The sequence below is a fragment of the Achroia grisella genome, unplaced genomic scaffold (assembly GCF_030625045.1).
Source record: "Achroia grisella isolate CSIRO2021 unplaced genomic scaffold, CSIRO_AGI_Agris_v1 utg512, whole genome shotgun sequence".
NCBI classification, from domain to species: Eukaryota; Metazoa; Arthropoda; class Insecta; order Lepidoptera; family Pyralidae; genus Achroia; species Achroia grisella.
Window position 1 is genome coordinate 2,228,700 of NW_026712906.1, and position 23,049 is coordinate 2,251,748.

At 31.8% G+C, this 23,049-nt stretch overlaps 2 protein-coding genes and 1 long non-coding RNA gene across 3 annotated transcripts in view; 1 reads left to right on the forward strand and 2 right to left on the reverse strand.

The window, feature by feature from the left end:
- Positions 1-3,417, reverse strand: part of LOC131846718 (G-protein coupled receptor Mth2-like) — a 19,324-nt gene extending 15,907 nt beyond the window's left edge. Inside the window, exons 1-2 of the mRNA XM_059196098.1 lie at positions 2,757-3,417; positions 1,271-1,454 (exon numbers count right to left, since the gene is read on the reverse strand). Coding sequence (XP_059052081.1) covers positions 1,271-1,454; positions 2,757-3,194 — 622 coding nt within the window. The 5' untranslated portion in view covers positions 3,195-3,417. The remainder of the gene's footprint in view (positions 1-1,270; positions 1,455-2,756) is intronic.
- LOC131846719 (G-protein coupled receptor Mth2-like) lies at positions 3,220-21,194 on the reverse strand. The gene is made up of 9 exons (XM_059196099.1): positions 20,461-21,194; positions 18,482-18,662; positions 16,995-17,186; positions 16,437-16,515; positions 15,125-15,306; positions 9,767-9,935; positions 9,001-9,195; positions 8,072-8,121; positions 3,220-3,229 (listed from the first exon to the last, which is right to left on the reverse strand). The coding sequence occupies exons 1-8, from the start codon at positions 20,914-20,916 to the stop codon at positions 8,115-8,117; spliced, it is 1,461 nt and encodes a 486-aa protein (XP_059052082.1). The 5' UTR covers positions 20,917-21,194; the 3' UTR covers positions 3,220-3,229; positions 8,072-8,114.
- Positions 13,210-14,036, forward strand: LOC131846720 (uncharacterized). Its single transcript, XR_009357686.1, has 2 exons — positions 13,210-13,359; positions 13,662-14,036. It is a non-coding gene; the product is annotated as an uncharacterized LOC131846720 (long non-coding RNA).
- Positions 21,195-23,049: the final 1,855 nt, after the last annotated feature.

Below are 23,049 nucleotides of genomic sequence, written 5' to 3' on the forward strand. Positions count from 1 at the left end.
TCCTCGACGTAATTTTTCAAAATTTGCCGATTGTTGCACATGTGACAAGACGCACCAGAATCGACATACCAACCCTCAAAATTCACATCTGCTGATAGGACCGACAACATTATTGCACTCTTGGCTGCACCAGAGCTGCTGCTCGACTTTGGTTGCTTATCTTTAGCTGATATTTTCTTACGGCAGTCCTTGGCATAGTGACCAACCTTCTTACATTTGTAGCATATAGGACGTTTTGAAATTGCCAGAACTTTCTCCTCAGGGCACTCGGAGCTTGTTGTACCATCTCGTCTCTGTGATTCTTGTAGCAATTTATTTTTAACGAGATCACTAGACAGATTTAAGTTTGCATTTTCTAGTGTCATTATGAGTGGGTCGAAATCCTTCGGGAGTCCACTAAGCATTATGACTGCGACAAAATCATCATCGAGAGGAGCATTCATGTCTTGGAGTTGTTGAGCGATATCCATAATTTTTGTGAGATATCCATCCATATCCTGAAATTGTTCAAGTTTCAAAGAGAATAATATTCTAAGAAGACCTAACCTTCTACAGAGACCCTTGTCTTCAAATGCACGTTGCAAATTTCTCCACGCTTCAAATGCTGTTTCACAGTTTCTAACATTTGAATAGACGGCAGGAAGTACGTTTAAGCATATCTTTGCTAATGCTTTTTCTTGCTTTTTCCTATCCATGCATTCGGGTTCTCCATTTTTAGTAGCAACAACGCAATCGTACAAATCTTCATGTATGAGTGTCATTTTCATCTGGAATTTCCAATTGCCGTAATTTGCCATTCCCGACAATTTATCCATAGTTAACGATGAAGAAGTCATTTTGAAGAGTATTTGTGTGTATGAATCGTAATTGTTACCGCTCTGCTACCATATTAGAGAAACAAGATATGCAGTGTAAAACATAAAATTGTATTCTGTTTAAACAACCGTTACTAAGTAACTGACAATTTATTTCTTTTTCGGTATATTAGATTATAAACCTCAATATACAATAATTACATAAAAAAAATATAATAGAAATGTTTAAACTGCTACTTGGACCGGAACTAAATCTAATATATTATATAAAATTCTCGTGTCACAAAACTCCGAAACGGAGTTTTTGAACAGTTTAAACATGTAATTATTATAATGATATAAAGGGAGACGTATGAATAAGAATCTACGCTCAGATGCACTGGTCAGCCATTTTGCCAACCAGTTTGCCTAATGTGCTGACTCCAAATAATGGGATAAAATCATGATATACTTACCAACAGCAACTAAAACATCTTTAGTATCGGTTAGATTTTCATCTTCTTTTATAAATCTTATAACTGCGTAAGAGTGTGCCGTGTCATTTACATACTTAACATAAAAAATAAGTGTAAAATTGTAATTGTCTATCACGCGGAACCGTGTTCCTGTGTTTGGACTATCGAGCAACATTGAACCGTTCTGAAAAGTTACAGTTGTTTTACTTAAAAATTCAATCCAGCAACGCAAGGTGCTTATAGGACTTCGAACAATACGTGTTACGAAACACAACAGCGGACTGCTTTCAGAGGTAGATTTTTTACAAGGCCATCTGCGTGAATACCTATTAGGTACTGACAAATTTCAGACGGTAAACAGCTGTATTTTGGTTAAACGATGAAATATGACAGCTTAGTAGTCCTGAATGGCAAAATACAATGTGATACCAAGGACGTTACATGTAGCTTTTATGTTTGTTATATTGTTTGCAGCCTCGTATTTTCATTGTTTACTAACTTCATCATCTTTATCATAATATTAATAATCATCATAATCAGGCCCTGAACTATCATGATTGAATCCAAATTGTGGTCCTTTCTGAAGGATAACAATTTTGCCTTCCTCTTGACTAATTCAATTGTTTATTCATTAACTAGTAAATCACTTTGGTATATTTTTATAGTATATATTTGAAAAAATTAAAAATAATATTAAATTCAATATTAAATAATATTGATTCATATAGGACTTTTCAGCCTATAATGCTTGTCTTATTAGTACCTAGGTCTAACTAACTAATTTCATTTGTTCTCAACTGCCAGGATACTCAACTGGTACATTTTAGTATAATTTTTTAAATAATTAAATTGATTAGAAAAACAGCGTATATAGTAAAACATCAAAAAACTCTTATCAGAACTACTACCACCATACTAGGTCAACAATATGGCTTTCTTGTTTTAAAAATTATTAGTAATATATCAGCAAAAAATAATCGATGCGTAAAAATACTTTATATGAAGGCACTCTGTCACTCTGCACTCGGCCTCATACCCTCAGATCGATCCCCGTCCAATGCAAATGGGGGGTCGAAATTGCGACAGCCTGAACCGCGAGCCCTTTGAAACCCTAGCGGTGCCTTCAGACTAAAGTCGTCGGAAATTGGCCTTCAGCCGCACCATAAGTTTGCCGCCTGTTTGCCGTACCATCTGCACTCGCCTCCTATCGTACAGTGAAGCTGTAAAGGCCAGCTGCGGCCAACAACAATAGAAGAGTTCCAAAAAGAAGAGTATATACAATGTCAAGATGTCAGGTGCAATAAGTTCGATTTATAAATTCATCTGCCAAGTTTGAATTTATTTGCTGTCCGTAGTATGGGTTACTACCACCCCTCCCACCCTCTCTGGATCAGAGGCTGTCTGTTCAAGCATGGGGTTATCGTCATTCCAATTACATAAAAACTTCTATTGAATATAGGTTTGAAGGTTTAATAAATAAACTTACCTCTAAGAAATAAGGAATATGTTCATCGTAATCCAGTCTAGTCGGATTTGAAAAACACTGTTTAGTTACATTATTGTTCTCCAATCTCACAAAATTAAAACTTTCTTCAAATGTTTTGTTGCTTTTTTCCATTTTATTTTGTTTATAATTACTTTTATATACATCTTGAAGTCTCAACAATTGAATATCAGTCGTATTTGCAAGGACCGATTTGAAAGATTTATATTTACGAGATTTATTATTATTGGATACAATAATGCAGGGAAAGGTCCCTTCACTATTCCTTCTTTGCGTTATGATGCATGGTTTTATTTTGCAATATTCTTTATCTATTACTGTATCATTGCTGTCTATAAACCTTAGATCATCACAATTTATCTCTTCAGATATAACAGAGTTTAGAAATAAAAACAATATATAGTATTTTAAAACGCCCATTGCACAATTATGTCCGTTGTATCGGCTGCTTAGTTCTATACAAAATAAAATTAGTCATTATTTGTAGTATGTACTCGAATGAGGAAAAACGTTGACTTTATGTATATTGCTTCATTTATGTATTGTTTAGTAGATTTTATTTGTATTAATTAATATATATTATGTAGACATAAATAATAACCGTTCGGGAATACATCCGTTTTGATAATATGCATAATATTATATCGTGTATGAATGTAAATATTTTTACATTTAATACCTATTGGATGAATACAGCATGATATGAGAATATGTATTAATTTTATAATCGGGCATGTACCTATAGAAATAGAAATAGAAATTTTGAATAGTCAAGTTTTTTTTTATTCTACCGCTTATTCGGAATGCAGATTCATCACAAGATGAATAAGTAAGAAACTTGTGTGTTGCTCTTTTAAATAAATATTGATTTACTTATATTTAATTAACAACAAGGATTAGGCATGCGACAATCAACATAGAAACCGCTACGCACTCTCTCTGCTCAATCGGATAACACTGTCAGCGCTATGAATTTTAAGTTAGATATTTTTTACAAAAACGTTATTATAATTTACAAATTCTTCAATTTTGTAATAAGCTTTTTCACAAAGAAAATATTTTATGACAAAATGTGTCATAAAATATTTTCTTTGTTGAATTGAATTTTTTTTTCTGGCAAATTATGATAGAGATACTACAGACTAATATGACCAAATGCGTACGAGAATTTTTATTATTTTTCTTAGAATACTGTTTTTTATTACTGTGTATTTTAATGGTAGGTATATAGAGGATCCTTGATTACGCAACGCGGTGTTCGTTTCCCTTCAATTGTTACCAATAAATTATATCGGATGACCATATTTGCTGTTTAGAGAAAATTGACGCTATAGATACACAGTTATAATATTATTACAACCAGTAGCTAATAAGTGATGTGAATTTTCTTTGATCCAATTAAAAATCAGTAAAAAAAGTAAAAAGGTAGTGTAAGTCTTCTTGTTATCACAAGCAAACTGACAATCTATAGCTTTATGATATACGGCAAAGAATAACATTTGATACATTTTGGCTAATTAACAAAAAAATATAATCTAGAAAACGTATCATATTTTTTACTAAAAAAAAATTAATATCAAACGAATCGCTATTATGTAATATAATAAAAACCAAAAAGCGTCACGGACGACCAAAAGTCTGTGAATTTCAGCAAAATAATAATAACAATTATTTATTCGTAATAATTCTTTGTTTTTTATATTTATATATCATGGCATTTTTTTGCGCGGTGATACAAGTATCATGCCGATATAAATAAAATATTGTAGGTATATGCAACTGAATCTACCTAGCAGTGCTGTACAAGATTGCAAATTCTAATATGCTAAAGTATTGTTTATAAGTTATATCAACAATACATAAGCGTATGCATAAATATTAAGTCTATTATATGCATTAATATAATATTTTATGTATAATACATATTTAATTATGAAAATATAATATAATCTGTCAAAAAATTCCGCTCTATCAAATCGCAGTGGGAATCTATATAAAAAACCGTGAAACAAATAAAAAAATACAAAAAAAGAATTCCCTAATATGCTTGACTGCCATCATCGTAGTATAATAAAAAAACTTAGACACCTATGAATGAATAAAATGTTATAAAATCTCGTATACTACATAGCTCGGTAACGAAGGCCAAACAAGAACCCTCGTACAGTTGTCATCCCTAGTTGGCAGTTGTTCATTATGTGCTTTATGTGCTCATTCCATCGTTAAAATAAGTAAATAATATTTAATAATACTATCATACTGTGATAAATATAGCGTTCTTTACTAATTATAGACAGTTGACTGTTGTTTCAATTTGTTACATTGATACTCTTGATCTGTACGTATTATATTTAACTGTTATTATTGAATTACCGTCTTTTTTAATGTTCCCTATATTTTTTAACTGAATGCGTCCGAAGAATAATGCTCAATATCGGAACCAATGGTTTAGAGCTTTACCGTAGTAACTTTATTGACAAACTTAGAATATGATAAAATATTATGGGACCTAAGTCCAGAAACCACGGCTTGAAACTAATTTAATGACATTGCTCTATTTTATACTCTTAAATATATCTATTTACATGTTCCTCTATATCAATCCGTTATTTCTATATTTACTAGTCAATAAAATATCTGACATTTGAATCTATTCGTTCTCGATTACGTTACATAAAATTAAATTGTATTGAAATCGATATTGAGATAAAACTTCATTGAATATCGGAAGCTAATAAAGTATAATATGTACTATCAATATTTAGTATATATAAATAGTAAACAACAGTAAAAAAATGGTGTTAAAGAAGAACAGATTTTTACTGTGTATAAATTGTTTATTATACTACATCTATCAGTATTAAGACATTCAACAAACAACGGAAATTCCTAGTAGATGATCAGATTAGAATCGAGTTGTGATTTTCTGATAAAAGACTCCTATAGATATCCAGATAATGTTATCACCATGAACAGTGACTTGGACAAAAAAGGGCACTATGCGAGTAGCTCGCAAAAGAAATGGACGAGTTGTGCGCATCTTTCTAATAATAATATATTTTTCTAATTTTAATTTAGATTATTTTTCTCACAGATTATTCTATCGAAATTGACAAATATTATGAAATATTACTTGTGAAACCTACTTACACAATATCAATTCTTTATTGCACTGCTTTATTCATTGTGTAAATATTATACAATGATATTCATTTATATAGATACCAGTTATTTATATTATATTTTCATTACGCTTTCCATAAATATTTACCGCACAGAGTATTTTAAAAGCTAATAATATAAGCGGCAAACGCAGCCTATAAACACGTGCAACGGCCAGAAAACCAGAAGACAATTAAATTTCGTTTAAATATGTGTGATTTATTAATATATATTCTATTGAATAATACTAAAAAATATTATAACATAAATGTTTTCTTAAAGATTTTAAAAACTGTTTGTGTTCTGATTTTAATCGTAGTAATAAATTATTCAAATGTAAATGTTATAAAGGACCTAAATTATTAAACGCTATCGGTAGGTGCATAATTTTCAGTACGGTCTGAATACAGATACCTATATAGGTAAATATAAACCATGCAGATGCGTAATATGGTCGATTCAATTGACGTCATGAAGTAGTACATACGATAAAAAAGTGAATTCATTCTGTAGCTACCTACCTTGTTATTTTTATTTTTGTTATATTTATATTAACATTTAATATCCTACAAAAAGTATATTTCAGTTTATGCTTAATGTTTATTCACTAATAGGACTAGATAATCAGCTGTATGCTTGCCGTAACAATTGTTTTCGCGAATGGTAGAAAAGAAAGACAGCCCGCGTTTTGCGTGACAGCCCGCGTATATACGAGTACAGCGTGGTTAATTACAGTCCTGTATTTATAGATAAAGAAAAAATCCCATTTTACAATGTTTAAATGTAATAATAATGGTATTATTTTCATAAAATTGTAGTCTAATTTTTGGTGATACAATATTTTTTAGTATTCTTCGTTGACATTTAAAAATACCATTGTGCTAGCGAGAATAGAATAGAATAGAATAGAAAGTCATTTATTCAAATAAACTTAATTTAAGCACTTTTGAATAGTCATAACAATTTGTTTTTTATCTACCACCCGTTCGGAAAGCTGTCTCATCACAAGAAGAACGAGCAAGAAACTTGATAATCCTTGTAAGTTTACATTTACAAGTCGAAACGTGTGAATACAAACTACCAACAAGCACTAATTTTCGGGTCAAATATAAATATGCAATAAGATTAAATCAGTCGTAGTGATAAGAGCAGACCAGTCCCCACGAGCAGCACTCGTTTCACGAGTATGACGGATGAGCCAGCCATCACTGCGCTCGACCATATTTTAGGGAGCCCAATGACCCGGCCCACCACGCCGCCACATGTCTGGACATTTTAGTGAGCATGACTACTCATTCCACACGACCACGTCACAGCTACAAAAATTACTATATGGTAGTTACAGTATTCGCACTTTACATAAGGATGCATGCGGCAATCAATACAAAAGGCGCTACGCTATCATATATCAAGAAAGCAGTATGAAAATTAAAATTATAACGTTGTCCGCAAATAAACTTATTCTTGCTATATATTGCTATCATCTATAAATTCATCTATTTTATAATAGGCTTTTTTACATAACATTTGTTTAATATAAGATTTGAATTGCCTCTCTGTAAGTTTTAGCGTAGACTCCAGTTTATTATAGAATCTTACGCAATTACCATAAAATGAATTACTAACTTTGTGTAGACGACATTTAGGTAAAATTAGCTTATTTTTATTGCGTAAGTTTCTACTTGTACAGTCTTTAAGTTTCTTGAAACTATCTAAGTTTTTCCTTGTATACATAATATTTTCATAAATGTACTGTGAGGCAACGGTTAGGATATTTGATTGTTTAAAGCATTGACGTAATGACTCTCTAGAACCCATACCATAAATAGAACGTATGGCTCTCTTTTGTAAAATAAATATAGTATTTAAATCGGCAGCTTTACCCCACAGCAGTATGTCATATGACATAATGCTATGGAAATAACTAAAATATACAAGTTTTGCCGTCGCCACGTCTGTTAATTGCCTTATCTTTCTAATTGCATAAGCAGCAGAACTAAGTCTATTGGCTAATTTTGAAATATGGGGCCCTCATTGTAACTTCGAGTCCACTGTTATTCCTAAAAATACTGTATCATATTCGAGTTGAACAAATCATTGTATTGTTTTATTACATTCATATCTACGATATGTACCTCTATTGTAAACCCATATATATCCACGGGTAGAGAGGCGTCTTCAAACCCTGGAATCGAAAATATGATGTCAGCTCAATAATGCGAATGGGAGAGTCGTGGTTTACAATCCAACTTTGACCACAATGTTTGTGAGTTCAAATCGTGACACCATAAAAAAAGTTATTTTATTTTCTTAACTTTCCGGCGATGACAATATTTATATTAAAAAACCAAACACCAAAAAATTATTATTTGGGTTTTATTATTATATATATTTTTTCATTATTTGGTCAAGGTCAGTATTTTACGCGCACGAAATCGCTGGTACAGCTATTTGAACTATAAAACAGTCAGCCAGTTTACATAGTAAAATAAAGTTGCTTGATATCACAATATTATGCTTCACTACCGTTGTGTACCATTGAAAAATAGAATGATAAACTATGTATAGGAATTTAAAGAACTTAACTATGTTCCCTTTTTTCGCGAAAATTGCTTTGATTTCATCCGTAAGTCTTTTTCACGGTGAAGACTGCGCGTCCGTCACAACGCGTCGACTCACACTAACATGGTAAGTCATTAAATTTCCGAACCTATATTTAAATATAATAAATATTCCGTGAATAATGAAAGAGATATTTCGGGCGCGAATGATAGCCGGTAGGGAGTCTAGGCAGAATTATGTCGATCATAAAGGTTACATATTACAAAAGGACTAAATAAAAAGTATCCGTAACTTGTCACATAATAGGTAGAATGTAGAGGAAACAACGTATGTATGAATCGGAACATCTGGCGTTCTTTACTCTCTGCCTACGCCAATGGGAGTATGTACCGTTGATATTTGAGACACTTAAAGTACTAGATATGTTTTGCATAGGTCTGTATCTAATATTTAAAATTATATTATTCAATTAACAATGGAAAACTAATAATAGTTTACCTACCATTGATATTTTCTGCAAAGTTTATGGAATATGTTGGTTTTGAAGACGAAGAGAAAGAATATGAACACACCGATCAGTACATTGTAGGTGTCTACTAAATTCTCAAACCATTGAGGCAGGTCGACAAGAGCGCCCACTATTTCAAAGATCCAGTTAGTGCCCATCACCAAAGACAAGCGAAGGAATAACGCAAACCTGGAAATATAAAAAAACCTTCAAACAAGAATAAGTCAAAATATAAGTGTTTACAATTAGTACAAAGCGAAATAAAGAAAAATGAAATCTATGTAGGTTACAATGTATGATGTTGAAACTAGGAGGTTTGCAGAGGTTACCGCAAACCTTTAATTCATATTACACCATTGTTTTTATATCATTCGAATGGCAAACAAACTGATGGTCCACTTGTTGGAACCGTCGCCTACATGCCTATAGAGATCATGTAATTGCACTATATGGTGGTAAAAAAAATGAGATGGAGTATCCCTTCAACTGAAATAAAACTTACAAAAGAAAAACAGCTTCGCGGCTAAAATAGGTAGATAGAGTTATCCATGCAGACACCTTGAACATTGGCGGCGAAGTGATTTAGTTAGATTTCAGATTAAGGCTAGTATTATGCTGTATCGTCGTTTCTGAAGAATTCACCAGAATGTACTAAGTGACCTGACTTCATGGTTATACTATTATCGGAGGATACTGTGGAGACGGGTGCTCGGCCCGCCAGCGTAACCTTTAAATTATCACCCATTAAGAAAATACTTACCGATTTTCATTTTTCTTATTTGTTCTGTGATCATTGTGATCATTGTCATTGAGTCGTGACAGCTCCATTCTGATTGTCCAAATTTTGTAGTAAGTCAAACAAAATAGCAGGCTATTTATTATCAATATTAACAGAATTGGTGTTAACAAATAAATTGTTCGGCTGATTTCTAAAAAATAGTACACATCTCACTAATAGGTATTATAAACGCGAAAGTTTGTGAGTATGGATTAATGGATGAATGGATGTTTGTTACTTTCTCACACAAAAACTACTGAAAGTATTTGGTGAAACTTTAGAATAAAATACATTAGAATAATACATAAGCTATAATTTAAAAAGATATGATCAAAATTGGGCAAAATATAATGATAAATATCAAGGTAGTGTGTTGAAGACGATGTTGCGTGGGTCACCTAGTTAAATAAATATAAATAAACCATAACAGATTGGATTATCGGTAGACATGATATGATATGCCTATAGTCAAGTCTCTTGGAGTAGTTTTGTTTGGCATCGATATTTCAATCACCGGAGAGTCAATCAGATAAGTAAATTGTCAGAAAAAAATTATGGTATTGGGAGCGTTATTCCAGCGTTAGTTGGGAATAAGTACCACTACACCTCTATATAAATATATATCACGTATTCATCATTTATATCTAGCCGCTTAGAAATAATTGCAAATATAAAATTTTCTTTTACATCTTCTTAATTATATAAAGTTCTAGGGTTAGTATAAACATATCTAGATACAGTGACAGATAAATACTATGGATTCGATTGGAGGTTGAGATGTGGTAGTGAAATTATAGAGTACTGACGTCATCTTTGTAACATCATAGTCCTTTTGAATAGCTACCCAAAAGACATAATATAAATATGTAGATATGTTTAAACACAATTGTATGATTGATTGTATACTAGCTGCTTCTAAAATAAAAGTACAAATAATATCCTTTCTTTCCTTGGTTGGACATTTAGCACCTCCGGATAAAAATAAGGGGGAGTGTAGCTTTATACAAAGTACAAAGTAATTTTTCATTTTATTATATTATAGACTAACATACATAAGGAATAATAATAAAATGTAAATGAAATTGTCTCTATGGTCACGGCGCTGACGACGGCAACGGTTGCCACTTACCATCAAATGGTACGTGTGGGTGACCACGTGTGCGGTGCCTGTTCGTGGACGTAGGCGTGTGAGTGTGTGTGTATTGGAGGAGAGTGTATGTGTACATGTTGTATTATACTGCAAATATTTCACTATTTCTGCATAATGTATAGTGATGAGTATCGGTTTATTTATAGTCGTTTTGTCCTAGCGTCATTACAATATAATTTGTGATAGTCTTCCTTATAAAATACATGCCGTTGCTGTAGGCCTTATTATTTTGCGTGGGGTACGTAGTGATGATTCAATTTGGTTATTTATACTTACTAGTATATTCTTGTTCATAAATTATTACGTACCTAATGTGTCTGCAGTCTATTATTATATTTTAATTTCTATCTATATTTATTATATTTATGTTTCTAACTAACTATTGTATTATTATATTTTTAGGATTCTCTACCTGAAAAGGTATAAAGTTGAGGTTTTAATAGAATAGAATAGAAAATCATTTATTCAAATAAACTTACATTGAAGCACCTTTGAATAGTCATTACATTTTTTTAATCTACCGCTCATTCGGAAAGCTCTCTCATCGCAAGAAGAACGAGCAAGAAACTTGCGTGTTGCTCTTTTAAATAATTTTATTATTACTTTACATTTTTAAGTTTAAGTGTGTGAATACAAACCACCAATTAGCACTAATTCAACTAAATACTCAATAAATTAAATTAAATAAAAAAATTAAATACAATTAGCACTAATTCAATTAAATTCAATAAAATAAATAGAAAGAATATTGAATATATAACCAACTGGTTAAACAATTAATAAGAGGAAATCAGTTATAGTGATTAGAGCAGACCAGTCCCTACAAGCAGCTTGCAGCTAATTACATAAATTTAAAACTTATCTGTGTACTTCTAAAGCAACAAATTTAGGTGTAATAAGTTTCAGACATACATTATCATCTTTATATGCAATGAAATAGTAGAATTATGAAGAGATTAAAACTGTTTATTGTAAAAAAAAAGTTTTATGTAAGTGTGGAATGAAATCACAAAATACAGAAGTCCTATTGTAATCCTAGAAATCTACCCTACAAATGGGTAAATTCGAATTGATTTATAAATTTGAAATACTCAATTTATTATTTGTATATAATTAATTAATTTAATAACAGATGGTTTCATATATATGCTTTATTATTATTATTTGATTACTATCAACAAATGATGGATTCTAAATGTACACGTACAAAATTGTGGGTACCTGGTACCTGATGTAATGAAAACAAAAAAAAGTTATATTCTGAATGTAGTGTACATTCAGGTTGACATTCTGCCATTAAAACTTTTTCATGTTACTGTTTCTGATTTGTTTGGAATTTTGCAAATATATTTTTGACCTCTTTGTGTATATGTACACGACATGTAAATACCAATAGTAATATAGGTAATATTACTATTGGTATTTACATGTCGTGTTAGTCATACAATCAAGCTCGGCGTGGAATAAGTGCAGAATTCACGTTTGAGAAGAGCCATAAATTTGTTGTTAATTAAATAAACACTTCTAAATCTGTTTGGTACGGTATGCTAAACGTTAATCCGTTGATGGTTTTTGGCAAGGTAAAATTTGCATACATGTAAATGAAAGGCTGGAATGGTACAAGTACGCTAAATGTGTAGGATATATAAGATGTTAGTGAGACTATGGTAGGTCATACGGATCATACGGGTTGGTATTCCTAAAACCCTTTTATATAACCGGAACCGGATTATTTGCCATAAGCTGATAATCTGATGGTAAGTGGCAACCTTCGTCTATATACAATACATTAACAGCATACGGATATCGTGTCGTCATGTTACGTTCGTAGTACCAATTATGCGATGTCATTCTTGAGAATTAAGTATGCTTCCCTATCCTGTAATTACACTTAAATACCTCACCAATCAGGCACAAATATAGTGTACAAATCACGCTGCTTGGTAGCTAAACTAAACGAAATAGAAGTGGCTAAGTACTAAAGGTTTAGATCTGAAGTTATCCTTCAAGTCAAAATATAGTGTACAAATCCCTCTGCTTGGCGACAAAAATAGGCGAGACAGAGCAAGTCACTAGGTTCCTAAGATTTAGGTCCGAAGTTAACCTTCAAGTCAACATATAATGTACAAATCACGTTGCTTGGCGTTACTTAAGGTTTATGTCTGAAGTTATCCTTCAAGTCAAAATATAGTGTACAAATCACGCTACTTAGTGACAAAAATAGTCATGATAGTTGCAGATGACTAGGTATTTAAAGTAGAGTCACGTAGGGCAAGTGTGCGCAGCGGGTAAGTGTACGCACTCGAAGTATTTCAAAAACGGTTTATAGGTACGAACTGATAACACCCCTCCTCATTAGCGCACAAAAGGCTATACTTAGTGCAACTTTTTCACTGTCCGCCGGTGAACCATTTTGTTTCCGTAAGTGAGTATTGTTTTTTGCTTGAAATATTGCGATTTTTGTCTTAAATGAGAGACTCATTCCTTTGTAATATATTTATATTTTGAAGTCATGCTTTATACCATCGAACAGTACATTTTATGTAATATAAGCCGTGTTTAATCTTTTGGTGATGACGATTACGTAATATTGCTCAGTTCTGGTTAAATTTTATTTTGATGGTTTGGGGTAAGTGTGCGCATACGAATGTCGGGTAAGTGTGCGCATGCGAATACTTACCCCGCTCAGCTTTGGCTTTGTATTTATGATGCAATTTGTTATTTCAGAGTTTAATTATACATAAAAAATGCCTCGATTATAAAAGAAATGCCGGATAGAAGTGTTGTCACAGAGGAACAGCTAGAAGCTGTTAAAAGATTAATTTCGGAGGTTGGTAGCAAACGACAGTGTGGCACCCGCAATAATGAGTGTACCTTCGTCTAGGAATGAATATGTACGACTGTCATCCATCCAAGAAATACCGAAGTTGGCCTTAGGCATTTCTTGAATGAATGACTGTGATTCAAAATCGGCGAAAGAAAGGCAAAAAGTCAATCATTGATACTGTAAGTCCTTATAAAGTAGAATTGGAAAAACAAAAAACAAGAGGAAGAATAAATTGCCAAAAAAGAAGATACGACTTGATCTGAAAATAAATAAAATGATGAGCAGGAATTATTTTGCCCACTGTGTGGAGAAAAATACATATTTCCACCGAATGAAGACTGGATCCAATACAGCATCTGTAAGAGCTGGTGGCATGAACAATGCAATAACTTTGAAAAGGAATTATTTGAACTGATGTATTATTAGGTTGAGGATGTCTATTTTCTGGTTTGTCGTATGAGTCTGACTCTATTTACTGTATGTTACATGTTGCGTACACTTACCCGCACTACTGCGCACACTTACCCCTATACTTGGGTAAGTGTGCGCATTTAAACAGTTTTGATTTTGTTGATTTCCAAAGAATTTGTGTAAATGATAATTATTTATTTTGCGTTTAAGTTGTTGATTATTAAATATTTTATATAATAAACCTTGTTTTGTTCCAGTTAACTTCAAATATTTTATTATATGATACTTCAAACCTTAAGTGCGCACACTTGCCCCACGTGACTCTATAGGTCCAAAGTTTGCCTTCAAGTACAATACAGTGTAGAAATTACGCTGCTTGGCGACAAAAATAGAGGAGACAGAAGCAGGTGGCTAAGTACTTAAGGTTTATGTCTGAAGTTATCCTTCAAGTCAAAATATAGTGTACAAATCACGTTGCTTCTGTCTGTCGTAAGTCTGAACTTTTCCATTTATAAATAATAACTAGTTGTGGATTAGTATTCCAATTCTGGATATAGTTAGTTTAAATTTCATGTTTGAGGTACTATTGTCAGAGACTATAAACATAATAATATATATGTATAGGTGTTTATATTAGTGTTTATCAAACGCTGATTATGATATATGCAATGTGTTATTTTTAATCTATATATTAGTACCTACGTGAGGCAAATAATTTAGATCTCTTTTTACGAAAATTACGCAAACATGAAAATTCTTACACTTATTCTTTATATATAGAAGGAAATATTGTTTATCTTTAATATTATATGTCTATAGTATTACTGAATGTTAAACATAAGAATGACAAAATTAACTAATTACGATACATTTAAATTAGTTATAGTCGAATTTCGACCCCTCGGCAATCACTATTTATTATAAACATATTAGGATATGCGAAGATACTCACGATAAAAAGAGCAAGTGTCGAATAATGGCTTCTTGAAGTTAGGCAAGTGGCTCAGGTCGGTATGGTCTATTATAACTTCGGCAGCCACAAGTAAGCTAGGTGTGAGCCAAGCGTACAAGCCGTAGTACATAAACTTCCGAAGCACATTACGCCGTTGGACGCTGCGTTGAGAGCGTGTATGTCTATGTACAAATAACATTAATTAATAAAAACTAATATCACATGCAATAAATAAAATTAATGTGCACTTTTGAATAGTCACTTTTTTATTCCACTACTTATTTGGAACGCAGACTCATCACAAGAACGAGCAAAAACTTGCGTCTTGCTCTTTTAATAAATATTGTTCTAAGTAAATACACATTAACAAGGATTAGGCATGCAACAATAAACATAGAAACCGCTATGAACTCAGTATTTGTAAAATAACAACAATTTAATCCAAACTTAATTACATAAAGTCAATTTCACCATTTTTCTGTCAATACGACAGTAAAATGATGCCTTTGCCTTGTACCTATAGTTGAAAGTGTTAAAACTTAAAATAAAATTCTCAGTATATTTTATTTAGATGATTTATTTGACTTTTTTGCTTGTAATCAATAAACAAAAAATAACATTTGTAATCTATAATAGATTATCCACAAGCGACATATCTAATATAATATATAATTTTCAGAAAATAGAGATTGTAAATAGTTAAATAATTAGTTGAATTCGTGCGAAACCGGGATGTTAGTCATTCTATTGTTAATACTGTAATTTTATTTAGTTGAATACTCAGGTGCCATGCTTCCGTATCCGTATATGTATATAATTTCTCTACTATATCTCACACAGGAGCATATGAAGCAAACTGCTTCTTGGCAGAAATTGATAAGAAAGATGTGTTCACGTAGACTTTGTGCGAAATCCCCAAGAAGATTATCATTAAAATAGAAATATAGTTATAAATTTCCAGTTTCAGTGGTCAACATTAAATGTTTTGACATGCATAGTTTAGAGTAGTTGAGATAATGTGGTAAATTAATTTGATTATTTAAACGATTTCGATGGTGCAATACTAATATTTATTCAAACATTTGTATTCATGAGAATGAATATGATTGTTTGTATCGGTCTGGGTGTTTTCTATGTATATTAATGTATGTATACAAAAAAATATCTTAGTATTTTTATATCAGTTATCTAAGTACCCATAACACAAGCTCTGCTTACCATGGAACTAGATGGCTCTGTGCTAATTGTCCAGAGATATTTATTTATTTATTTTGCCTTCTAATTAATGAAACAGTTTATGAACTTTTTTTACCTGCATTTGCGCCAAATGTCAAATGACATCACATTCATCCACATAAAACTGCTCAGGATTCCGAAGTACACAAATGGTTCTAAAAATATTTCAAATGATTTCATCTATACTTATATATGTATGAAAAAAAGAGAGCTGGTAGTTTCTGAGAAATTTAAACACCTATATTCAACAATTTAAACAATTCTATCAGTTTGAAAGGTTACATATTTTGTTAACATATATAACACTCGCACAGTCACGTACACGGGAAAACCGGGCCGTGCCACTAGTTTGAAATTGAAAGATGGACGGATGGATGTTTCTTACTCTGTCACGCAAAAACTACTGAACGGATATTGATGAAACTTTACAATAATATACCTTATAAATCAGATTAACACAATCTATAAATTTTATGTGGAGAAAACCGCGGACACAGCTAGTACTTTAATATTTTGCAGAGATTTAAATGAGGATTATTAATAATGAGGATATTAGTCCTATTGCAATTTACCTTACAATCTTTTCATGGTTTGCCTATGTATAGTGATAAAAAGTTATAAATCTATTATATACCTAAATATAAACAGGTCTTGACATCAATCGCCCTCTGCCATAATCCGAAAGATTGGACTGCTTTGGTCAGGAATGCCAGACAAAATGTACCCATATACGCCATCAGTACAAAACCAAATATGTTGTGTAGCTCCTTCAATAACGCATATACGATTATCACGATTAGCATAAAGAAGCTAGACACCAGCATACCTGAAATAAATTTATTTTTAATCAATAGGAACGGCAAACTAACTAAAAGTCCAACTGGTGGTAACTTGTTTTATAATAATAATAATCATCAGCTTTATTGGTCTCAATTAAAAACTAATACAATTGCTGCTTATAATAAAATTTAAAAGTATTGAACGAGACTATACGGTCTATAACTCAGAGGGGGCAGTGAGTCCACCCTCTCTGCTATTCTGTTATAGTAAATTAATACAATATGAGATCGACGACGACGATAGCAAGTTCTAAATTACTATTATACTAACAAAGTAACCATAAATATTGACAATAACTTAATCACACTCTTTAACAGAAGTTGATCCTACAAAACGCCTTCATATCTGAAATAGTTAAGTCTTAGATTTTTCTTTTTTTATTGGATTGTTTGGGCTATTGTCACAGATACCAAAGTATATATCACGGTGAAATGATAAAAGTACAATACAATGGGGTAAACAGTCAGCATACTTTGAAGATTGCCAAGTGAAATACATCATAACTAATTTTGTATACTAAATGTAAGCATAGGATTTGCGTCTTTGAATTTTTCTCTTAATGAGGAATATGGTGAGATATCGCAGTTTCGCGAATTTTGGGCATACTGCGCCGACCACAAATAATGGGACAAAGGGTAATTTTGAATATCGGCTGGGGATGAGTCCAATATGGACTATTAATCACAGTAATCATAATAAAGTATTACCACAGATAATATAATATTAACAATGGGGTTGTTAATATTATATTATCTGTTGTAATACTCACGTCAGGTGGATCTCATCCTGGAAACCATCATAATAAATTCCTGGTGAATTTGTCACGATGGGCTAACTGACCTGACTTCATGCTCATTATATCATCCTTCACTGGTCCTCTGCCAGCGTAAACCGTTAGCGCACTATTCCATTATCACCCTTGAAAATATAAAAAATATGACCCCGTTGAGTTTGTGTAATTCAAAAAGATTATAATTAAAAAAGAAGATTCTATAATTTGAGTAATTTCTCATGAAATTATTTTAGAATTGGAACATTTAGAAAGAGAATAATTAAGAGCGTTTGGTTTGAATGGCTTGTTGGTTGTAAAGCAATGTAAAAGGCGCAGCAATGCACCATATATGTATGGTACGGTGTACATAGTGCATCTTAATTGTTTGTCATTCTGTCAGTTTTTAAATACTATGCCGCCTCTATCGTGCATGGCAAATTAATAACAACTATTTGATTGACAACCGATTGCTCTTTGAAGTATGAAGAAAATAATGAAAACAGACTTACCAATAGCCACTAATATTCCTTTTAAGTCATATTGGTCGTTATTTTCTAGAATTTTTAAAGCAACACTTGGCACCAGTCCATGTTCAGTCTCTTGAGCATAAAATAATATTATAAATTTATTCTTTTTAATATTCTGATACCGGGAACCGGAGTTGGGAATGTCTATTGTGATGGAACCGTCCTAAAATATTACTTATTAATATTATCAATGTCTGTCGCTTACGCATCAAAACTATTGATCCGATTTGAATGAAATTTGTTACACACACAGTCTAATTTGTCAAAATTGTAATAGCATTTGCTGGTGATCACTCTATTCTCCCTAATTTGAATTTAAAAATGAATCTGTATTTTTGTTAACATGTACTACATCATTTGAAAATAATAAGAGCTGAGTTTCTTGTCAGTTCATCTTTGGTCGAAAGCACTCCGAACTGACGGTACATTTTACTTATCATAAGTCTCTGTAATAGTCGTATATGAATAAAGATATTTTGATTTGATTTGATTTTGAGTAAAGTAAAAATAATATGTAAGTTTGTATTAATTATAACAGTACAGTCCCGTTTTCAATGATTTAAACGTAGAGCATGAAATATATTATGTAATAATGTATTATTACGTATTATACGGATAAACCTACAGGTAAATTTAACACAAATACAATACAATGTTACCCATTGATAATAGTTTGTATGACGCACCTGGTTTTTTGCTGTAACACAAAAGGGGTAAGGTAGAAGAGAAAATATCTCAGAGGTGCCATAGGCGACACAGTATTAAGTTCTATTAGGTGAGCTATCACCTTGTCTGCCATTTTTGAAACATCCTACTACCCGAGTGACAAATATAATAATAATAACCCTGCATAATTTAAACAGCGCCATCTAGTCACAAGCTAAGTAGAGTCTGTGTTATGGCTACAAAACAACTGACACAAATACTTATACATATATATATATTTACATGTATTATACACGTAGAATACAACCAGATCAATACAAATAATACTATTGAATAATACTAAATAATACTGAATACAAATGATTATACTATCACCATCATCATCGGCTACCATCGGAAGTAACGCGGTTTACTAAACCACTATATCAAAGGCCGCTGTGAAAGAAATATGAGATTGTAAATAAAGTGAAACTATATATTCGTTTATTTTCATATAAATATTTAACGGTTCACAGTTACATATGATCTGTTTTTGAAATTAACATCAATTAGGTACATCGGTGGGCAATTTCATACTCTTGAATTGTAAATTTGTACCATGTACTGTTTATTATACTACTCATATAGTAAGTAGTTGAACAAATTTAAAGATGTTACAAAAATATTTCAGACTCCATCTGTAAAGTGTATTATTCTGGAAAAACCTTTTTAATTATATAAATGAAGTGTTTTAAAGATGCAAGTGTATTACATGTTTTTATATTATATAAAAAAAGTCCCGTCAAAATCGGTCCAGCCATTTGAGAGATTAGCCGGAACAAACTGACAGACAGACAGACAAAAATTGTAAAAAATATTATTTTTGGTGTATGTACCGCATTTATATTCATGTAGTAAAAAAAGGTTATTACAATACTACGAACAGACACGCCAATTTTGTTTATATGTATAGATATATAGGTATGTGTCTGTGTTACAGTTATATATATATTCTATTTATTTATTTCAGGAGACAACGTGTCCTTGTCAATTTCTTATATTCGTAACAAATTTATTAGTTTTTTTAACAATCTATGTTATTCTGCTATATATTATAATGTAAGTCAAATTAAAACTTAATAATTGAGATCGAATAAATTCATATTAATGCAACAATACAAGACACAAAACAACCATATTCATGAATACAAATGTTTTCACCGTGCGATGAATCGAATCCACGACCATCGGAAGTAAAGTGGTGAGTTAAAACGCTAGACCATCAGTATGTATATCTATAAATATTAAGTACTTACTTCCATAATATAGAGCACGTTGTGTACAAAATCACTTATCGCCCAATCACCAGAACAGATCTTGTTATACATGTGTTTATTTTTGAAAGTAACGATATGGAAGCTCTCATGGAATAATTTCTCGCTTTTAATAATGTTGCCATATAGTTTCTTATACACATATTGTAACCGTGATATGGTACTATTGCCTTTGGCACTGACTTCGTTCATCGGCTCGCATCTCTTCTGTGCAATACCAATCCGTTTCACTACGATGCACGGCTCTTTATAGCGGCTTATGATGCAGGGGTTTTCTTGGCAAAACTCTTTATTTACAGTGTTACCATGAACATTGGTGAGGTTTTTATCATCACATATAGAAATATCTTGACACGTAATGATGCGCAGGTATATTATAATGATGTAATATTTATATAGAGTCATTGTAGTTATAGATTTTATATGTTGACACCACATTTAAAGCAAATATATTTTTTTTAAATCTATTTCAAAATTGTATATTAGCATCTAGTCTACATACTTAAATAAATATTAATTGCTTTATGTATTAATATCTTGAGAATGACTGCCTTTATTTGGCTAAACCATTTTTTGCTGTATTCGTAATTGTCAGGAATATTTTCTTATGAAATATAATCTTTCATATATCCCATATATAACTGTAAAACTTGGATTGATTGATGAATCTGTATTTTCTTAATTATGTACAAGCTCATTTGAAAAAAATGGGAGCTTAATTTCTTCTCATATTTGCTCAAAAAGCCATTTAGATGCATATTTAATTTAATATAATAATAATTGTTCAAAGTTAAAAACGTTTGTAAGTAAAATATAAAATAAAATATGGGAATATATGGTAATTAATAGTAAAATGAGTAGATGAGAACACGCGGTTTGGAGACCAAATGCAAAGACTCTGGCTCTCAAGGCTGGCGGTAGATTTAACATATTATAAGAGTCCGTAATATACCTGAATAAAGATATTACGTTTTGATTTGATTAAATTCTACATCAAATTGATATTGATAGTAAAAATCAGACTTGGTGTTATTTTCTTAATTAGTACGCTTATCCTAATACTAGATAGATTTTATTTGAAGTACGGTATGCATCCGTTCATCTGGTATTATTGCAAGTGTTTATGGTGTGCGGTAGGCACTTACTATTAGGCAGATGATGTGTTTAATTGCCACATGTCAAAATATATGAAACTTTTTTGCTCCTTATCTGTCGATCAATATCAGTGTATTCCAGCTACCGATAATTCGGCCTACATTTGTTTTATATAACGGAAATCTTAATCTTGTCACCTATTTAGTTATAGAGAAGAGGGACGTGATATTTTTCTACTGCGATTTTTGCAAAGTTTCGGCCTATCTAATGGCAAACCGTTACTGTAGTTTATGGACGGATTGATTAGTTTGTTAGAAATGAGGACCAGTACCGCTCTTACTACCAATTAAATATAGTAGGTTGGTCTCAACGCATTCCACCCTCCCCTCAGATCGATCCAATTCAAACGGGGATCGAAATTACGATGGCCTGAGCCTAGATTCGAACCCCTAGCGGTGCCCTCAAACTAAAGTCGTAGCCGTCAGGTGGGAGTTGCCATCTGCACTTGCCTCCTATCGTCCGGTGTAGCTGTAAAGGTCAGCGGTGGCCAACAGCATTAGATAAGTAAAAAAAAAATTCCACCCTGGCATGTGAATTAGTCACGATAGACTAAGTCTAATTTCAAATTCATCTGTAATCTTTCACTGGTGGGCACCAGCGCATTCCATTAGCCTATTAGCTATACCATTATCATTAATAAAAAAATACAGGATTAGAGAATACCAAGCTGCGTGATGAAATGAAACTAATTTCACCAAGTAATAAAGTGTAAATCTAAAGATAAAATTTTGCAATTTCCACACTAACTGTGGCTACAGTATTTACATGAAGCTTTTCAATATTATTTATCCTTCCCTTCTGGCGGAAATTTGGGTATATCTCGCATTATCAACGCTCTATAAAAACACCTATTAAGTAGTATAATTTTAATAGTGCGATCTGTCTGTATGTATTATAATTTTGTCACTATATTACCGTTGCCTACCAAAAAGTCATCGGCATAATCAATTGGAATCCACTTTACAAAAATATATTTTTTCAAAGACTAATAGTCTAGATTCTTGTCATCTATATTATATTGTACTATTTAACTGAATAAAAAGTGAAAAACAAAATGATGTATAAGTAATTATTATTTAGTATGTACTTACAGGACTCTAATATTTTATAATCTAATACAATTGTGTCCAAAAATCTTCTAATAAGACTTACCAATCATTAATTATTGCATTGTGAGATTATAAAACACATTTTGGAGAACACCAGGCCTAAAAAACGATTATAATAATTTTTATTAATCAATTACGTAAAATAACAATAAAATAATGTAATGTTACGTTCCCTTATTGTCTTGATAAAATGAATATAACATCAACAAGGAAATAAACTATATCGATTCAAATAATACTGCCTCTTTGTGATTTTATTATACGAGAATCACTTTATACCTATATTCAAACGTATAACTATTATAAA

Excerpts from the sequence above, each read along its gene's own strand:
- LOC131846719 (XM_059196099.1), bottom strand. The coding sequence starts at position 20,916 with ATGTGGTGTCAACATATAAAATCTATAACTACAATGACTCTATATAAA. Across the intron at positions 17,187-18,481 it reads AGGAATATTAGTGGCTATTG|GTATGCTGGTGTCTAGCTTC; the intron begins GTAAGTCTGTTT and ends AATTTATTTCAG. Across the intron at positions 9,936-15,124 it reads CGACACTTGCTCTTTTTATC|AAATCAGCCGAACAATTTAT; the intron begins GTGAGTATCTTC and ends ACTATTTTTTAG.